Source organism: Pongo pygmaeus, chromosome 3, assembly GCF_028885625.2.
Source record: "Pongo pygmaeus isolate AG05252 chromosome 3, NHGRI_mPonPyg2-v2.0_pri, whole genome shotgun sequence".
Classification (NCBI taxonomy): Eukaryota; Metazoa; Chordata; class Mammalia; order Primates; family Hominidae; genus Pongo; species Pongo pygmaeus.
Genome location: NC_072376.2, coordinates 126804635 through 126811472, shown reverse-complemented (window position 1 = coordinate 126811472; position 6838 = coordinate 126804635). Strand labels below are relative to the sequence as shown.

General features: G+C 40.5%; 1 protein-coding gene across 11 annotated transcripts in view; it reads left to right on the top strand.

Annotated features, from left to right (window-relative positions):
* The first annotated feature begins 822 nt into the window (after positions 1–822).
* The window catches only part of ARSJ (arylsulfatase family member J), a 130424-nt gene continuing 124408 nt past the window's right edge, over positions 823–6838 (top strand). For 3 of the 11 annotated variants that reach the window (XR_010126100.1, XR_010126099.1, XM_054486325.2), the window contains exons 1-2: positions 1153–1420; positions 1707–3342. Coding sequence is in view for 6 of the 11 variants with exons in the window: in XM_054486325.2 (XP_054342300.1) it covers positions 2945–3342 (398 nt within the window). In the remaining 5 variants the exon portion in view is untranslated. Of the gene's footprint in view, positions 1421–1706; positions 3343–6838 lie in introns of all 11 variants that reach the window. The other 8 variants (XR_010126098.1, XR_010126097.1, XR_010126101.1 and 5 more) reach the window with 6 other exon arrangements.

Below are 6838 nucleotides of genomic sequence, written 5' to 3'. Positions count from 1 at the left end.
TACCTTCCTGTCCTCTAGCATTGGCCCAGCTCCCCAAATACTTGTTGAATGGAAGAATACCTCATAATGTTGATATAGACGGAAAAGAAATAAACTGTATGCAGCACTATATAAACAAACATACCCAGTCAGCCCTCTGTATTCGCAGGTTCTACATTATGGGACTCAACCAACTATAGACTGGAAACATTCGAGGAAAGAAGGAAACAAAAAAAAATAACAATACAACAATAAAAATAGTACAGTCCAACAACTATTTTCATAGCATTTACATTGTATTAGGTATCATAAGTAATCTAGAGATGTTTTAAAGCATAGAAGATATATTAATATGTAGGTTTTATATACATAGTGCACCATTTTACATAAGGGACTTGAACATCCATGAATTTTGGTATCCCTCAGGGTTCTGAAACTAGTCCCTGATAGATGCAACTGTATATGTGTGTATGTATCAGTATATAGAATACTATGGTTAACACATGGTAAGTATTCCATACATTTTGATTGTTTATTATTATTGCTTGGAACCTCAACTGAAAATGTGTCTCCTTCTCGCACAGAACATGGATACTTCTTGTGCTATGTCACAAGAAGTCACTGTCTCCCCAAATAAAAGGCTAGATTGATCAGAATGTTTGCATCTTTCCCATTCAAGCACCTGGCTAGGCCCATTAAGCCTAGGGCCCTACCTCTCAATGCTTTTCAATCCCCTGACACTCAGTACTCTCATTACATATTTGGTGACTTAATTTACAGAATTGCTAAACTCACATTTCTGAACATGGCTTCTAAAACTGAGTATCTCTCCCCAGATTAGCCAGAAGGGCTGCAAGAAAGAACAGAGACCAGAAGGCCTACAGCAGCTAGCAAGGTTAACTTCATGGAGCACCATCACGCCTTTCAAAGTTCCCATTTCACAAAATTTTGCCTGGGAACTCAGCAGAAACTTTAGCAACAGGAGAGAATTAGAAATAAGTGGCTAAATGAAACCTAGATTTATGTTTCAGTCAATTGAGAGAATCTAACATGGTATGTGCCAGCCCACAGTAGGTATTCAGTAAGTAACTGTTGAATAAATTTGGTGGTAGAAAAAAATATCTCAGTGGCTCTTGGCATTCATTGCCTCTTCTATAAAGAGAGACTGTACTATACATCCCTCTTCTGCCTTTGAGCAGGACTTTAAAACTCTATGACTCTAGTAAAATCAAGAGTATTTTTACAACCAAGACGAGTTTTTACAATGGTTTTACTCCACATGGTAAAAAAGAAAGAAGGAAAAAAATGATGAAGCTCCCTGAATTACTGGATGGGAAACACTGGCTTCTTTAATGCAGGAATGCAGACTGGCTTCGCAGTTCTTGAAGGAGAAATGCATAACCTCTTCCTCTCCATGCTTTTGGCTGGAGACACCCTGTGGGTAAGTTAGGGGAGAGGTAAGAGGGAGCGGGCAATTCCAGTATCTTCACATAGGGAAAGGGTAACGAAGAATCAGGCTGTAAAAGCCAGCTATTGGGAGAGGAAATAAAACTTAAAAATTTGTCATCATTACTGAAAGAAAAAAAAAAAAAAGGGACAAAAGGAATAGGAAAATGATGGGGGTGGGGGGACTAGTAAAGGAAAACCTGAAAAGGAAGTTGGAAAGAGGAAAGAGTGTCATACGCATTTTGTTTTTACTCCTGCTCCTTCTCTCTCACTCCCTCCAGCAGCTAGAAAAAGTTTGCAAGCGCAACTTTAGGGACAGGAGACGGGGCTCTTCACCAACAGACCCACGAAAAGAAGTGCCCGCTTCACCCTTCCCCATTCGCGCCGCCCTCCTTTCCCTCTAGCGGGGTGATGGGCAGGAGGCGACACTCTTGGGACGCGGTAGCCCAGGCGGATCCCCCGGAATCCCGTCGGGCTCGAGCAGCACGCAGCTCTCCCTCTGGCAAAGCCTCCTCTGCCTTGGCCATCCACCTCCCGGAAAAGAAAAAGGAAAGATCGAGCCTCTAAACCGTCCTTTTCCCCCTCCCCCTCTTCCCGGGGGAGCTAAGGAAGAAAGTACCGTTCTGTGATTCACTGGAGAGAAAAGAGGGAGGAGGCAAAAGAACTCGGAGTGCCAAAGCTAAATAAGTTAGCTGAGAAAACGCACGCAGCTTGCAGCGCCTGCGCCGGGTGCGCCAACTACGCAAAGACCAAGCGGGCTCCGCGCGGACCGGCGGCGCGGCTAGGCACCCGGCTTTGGCCTTCAGGATCCCTAGCAGCCGCGAAAAGGAATTGCTGCCCCGAGTTTCTGCAGAGGTGGAGGGAGATCCGGAAACGGCTTCTTCCTCACTTCGCCACCTGGTGAGTGTCGGGGAGATTGGCAAACGCCTAGGAAAGGACTGGGGAAAATAGCCCTGGGAAAGTGGAGAAGGTGATCAGCAGGCCGGTCCACTACGGCAGTTTATCTGTCTGATCAGAGCCAGACGCGACGCGTCCACTTGGCAGTTCTTTCCAGGTGTGGAGACCGCAGGACAGACGGCCGATCCCGCCGCCCTCCGTACCAGCACTCCCAGGACAGTCAGCCTCGCTCCCCAACGTCCAGGGCGCTCTGGCCACGAAAAGTTCCTGTCCAGTGTGATTTTCAATTCCTTGCTTGGTTTTTTTCTCCAGAGAACTTTTGGGTGGAGATATTAACTTTTTTCTTTTTTTTCCTTGGTGGAAGCTGCTCTAGGGAGTGGGTAGGAGGAGGAGAAAGTGAAATATGCTGGAGAAGAGCGAGCCCTCCTTGTTCTTCCGGAGTCCCATCCATTAAGCCATCACTTCTGGAAGATTTAAGCTGTCGGACATGGTGACAGCTGAGAGGAGAGGAGGATTTCTTGCCAGGTGGAGAGTCTTCACCGTCTGTTGGGTGCATGTGTGCGCCCGCAGCGGCGCGGGGCGCGTGGTTCTCCGCGTGGAGTCTCACCTGGGACCCGAGTGAATGGCTCCCAGGGGCTGTGCGGGGCATCCGCCTCCGCCTTCTCCACAGGCCTGGGTCTGTCCTGGAAAGATGCTAGCAATGGGGGCGCTGGCAGGATTCTGGATCCTCTGCCTCCTCACTTACGGTTACCTGTCCTGGGGCCAGGCCTTAGAAGAGGAGGAAGAAGGGGCCTTACTAGCTCAAGCTGGAGAGAGACTAGAGCCCAGAACAAATTCCACCTCCCAGCCCCATCTCATTTTCATCCTAGCGGATGATCAGGGATTTAGAGATGTGGGTTACCACGGATCTGAGATTAAAACACCCACTCTTGACAAGCTCGCTGCCGAAGGAGTTAAACTGGAGAACTACTATGTCCAGCCTATTTGCACACCATCCAGGAGTCAGTTTATTACTGGAAAGTAAGTGTTCCTACTTCTTATATTTATTCCTTGGAGAAATCTTAAGCATTTAATGAAGATCCAGCTCCAAATTTAAGGGAGTGACAGAAAGTATGGGGAACAACTGAATGAATGAAGAATGAATGAATGATGTATGGTACTGGGGTACCGTGTTAAAATGGATACAATGTTAATAATCTTAATTTTCTAGTCACTAGTGTAGTCTAGTTTTCCTTTTTACAGAGCCAATTGTAAGTTTTTAAATGAGATGAGAACGTATAGATACCCACCAACCAGAGATTTCCAGAAATGGTCTCCTGTTTCAAATCTATTCTACTTTTGAGCATGCTCAGATTTTGTTTCAGATGTCATACTAGAATTCACACTCACCATCACTGATAAGAAAGATCAAAAATTTTTTTTGCTCTTGGTGCATTCTTAAATCTAGAATTCAATTATCAGAGAAAATGAGCCAACGAAACAGATACAGAGTAATGTAAAATATGACCAGTTTATGTATGACTCTGCTTCGGTCTTTGATGGGTTATTTTCTCTTATAAGACCCCCTAATGAAGGCCATATTTAATTAGCAAAGCAGTTCTCAAAATGCAAGGAAATACAACGGTAAGTACTCAAGAGGAGTCAAACTTCATCTGCAGTTTTCTGCTGCTCTTCACAGGTCTGGAATTTTCTGACTAACCAACAGAAATCAGACTATTTGGATGCTTAAGTAAAGTGCTTCTCATATTGTTGCTGCTTTGCTAAGTAGCTAAATCTTCTACTTAAATTGTTCACACATTTTCATACTTTTACTCTATCCTATCAGAACACAGGCTACTGTAATTGATTTGGATGTACAAATTCAGCCTGTGGAACGAAGATAAACTAGGAAGGGCAGGGGTTAAGCTGGACAGAGGTAGAAGAAAAGCCTTAGCCATTTCAATCTATGTCTTGTGATTTCAGTTGCAGGACAGGGAACCCTTGCATCTGAGAAGTTGTTCTTGGAATTGGATCCTATAAAAGTAGCCAGTATCCATTGGAAAAATAAAGACGATTTTGTAAGAATCTCTGTCTCGCAGAGACTTTTGCTTACAGCATGATTTCCACTGCTTAGCAAACTGTCAGAACTTAACATCATTGCCAGAAAAGAAAAAAATTATTGTCCTTCCCTCTCCTGAGAATGAGAAAAGTCTCACTGTACTTCGGGGTCCTTTTAAAGGTTAACTGTGGCATCAGAAAATCAAGGATATTTGATATTTATAAAGGAGTAGATTATTGGCTGGAAAATAACAAGTCCATCTGGTGGCCTAGAGGTCAAGTTCTTCATGTCTAATTCCAAACACCCTTATATTTGGCTCATGAAATAAATGTCTCACAAAGCTTCACTGGACCTCTTCAACTAACTTATAGAATTAAGATTTACACAGATAGCCAACAGTGGTTGAAAATATGTAACTGAACTATATGAATTTATTTTTCACAGTAAAGCATGTGTTCAAGGCTTTTCACCAAACAAGAAAATTTGTTCTTAAACATTATCTTGCACTGAAACAATATGTAGGTTTTATCTTTTAACCATTATGTTTATTTAATAAAATGAAACAGAAACTAAGCTGGAAATATTTCCTAATTTTTCTCTTTGGTGAAAGATTAATGTCTCTGTAATTTCAAGGCAATCAAACATCTGATGAGATTTCTTTTCTCATTAAAAGTTTTTATTCAGTGCAACAGGTTGTATAACTTTTATAGACAAAAAGTACAAATAGCTACTGTGATTTGATTTAAATTTCTATTTGAATTAAACATTTGAATACTTTTTCACTTGCAATTTCTCCTTTTAGACAAATTGCTGGAACCTTCATTTAAATGAACACAGATGTAAGAAATAAAGCAGTTATGGAAGCCCAGTTCTGGACTCATTATTAACCCATTTATGCCTGAGGTTGCAATTTTTTGAATTTTTGCAATCAGACCCTGGCAATGATCTTGAGCAGTAGTATATAAATTACTCCCACATGCTTAGAATTCCAATAATGGAACACTAGGCATAAATGAGTTAATAATGCAGGTCCCAGAGAATATGGTCATTTGTTCTCTCTATGAACACATGTCTATGCCTTGTGGATCTTCTAAATTAAAAAAGGAAGCCATAAAAAAAAACTGAAATGAACTAAACTATTTTAAGGGAAATAAAATGGGTTATGTGAAACGTGACATGATTCAAATATCTTCACATGACAAAGAGTTTACATAATTGAAGCTGAAGTTACTTTTGATACTATTAACAAAACAGCCCTCCCTTTATATTTTTCTGGAGTCAAAAATTAAAAATCCATTTTCTTTTACTACACGAATCTGTAACAAATTGCAGATTCCCTTAATAATTTACATCATACTAGTCTGGCAATATTGATTATCAATCAGCCTGTCAATAAGCATTCATGTGTACAGACCCCTGCATTGGAGCTATGAAGAAGAAACAAGAAGTGAGCCCTGATCTCTGGATAGTAGTTCTCAAGTTGTAATGTGCAAAAAGAATCAGTCCAAATGCTAGTTAAAATGCAGATTTCTGGGCCCTTCAGCTTTGGTAGGTCGGGGGTTAAGTCTAGAAATCAATAGTGATTTAATGAGCATGTCAGGTTATTGTGATGATGACATTATCAAAAATAAATTAAGACTGTTAGTATTAAATGTTAGCGTCTACTGAGCAGTCACTGTGTTCTGGGGTAATGAATTTTATATGCATTGTCTCATTTAATCCTTGCAACAACTTTAGATAGTTGCTCCTGTTATGCCCATTTTATATTGATGTGGCAACAGATGCTAAGAGGGGTAGTGATGTAGGGATTCTCTGCACTGGGCTTTGAGAAACAGCATTCTAGGTGTTCACAGTTGTCCTGATGAGATAAAAGGTTGATTGGGAAAGTGACTGCCTGTGTTTGATTTATTTCAAAGTAATTTACTCACTTTTTTTTTTTACAGTTTTGCAAATAAAGATATGGATTAAAAATATCATTTTTTTCTTAAAAGAGAATATAGTGAAGGCTTCATAAAGTGAATTATAAGTTTTGCAAAACCTAGACATGTTTTATGCAGACTTCAGAGGAGGAAATGTTGACAATCTGAATTGAATTCATATCTTTGATAGTAATTTTGTGTTTTTACTATTTTGTTACTCATTTATCCCACTTGAAATACCATGATGATCGCTGTTAACAAATGCGAAGGTAACTCAAATAATGTTTATTTCTAATAGGATATTTGATAAATTCACTGTGCTTAAAACAACCCGCTACCCAACTGGTATCCCTCACCATGGATAATCACTCTCCCAGTTTCTCATACCTTAAATTAATTTTGCCTGGTTTTGAACTTTATACAAATGGAATTACAGAGAGGGTACTCTTCTATGTCTGGTTTCTTTTAGCATTATGTTTGTAAAATTTTTCCATGTTGTTGCCTGTAGATATTTACTATCATTGAATAGTATTCCTTTGCATAAGCATATTACAATTTA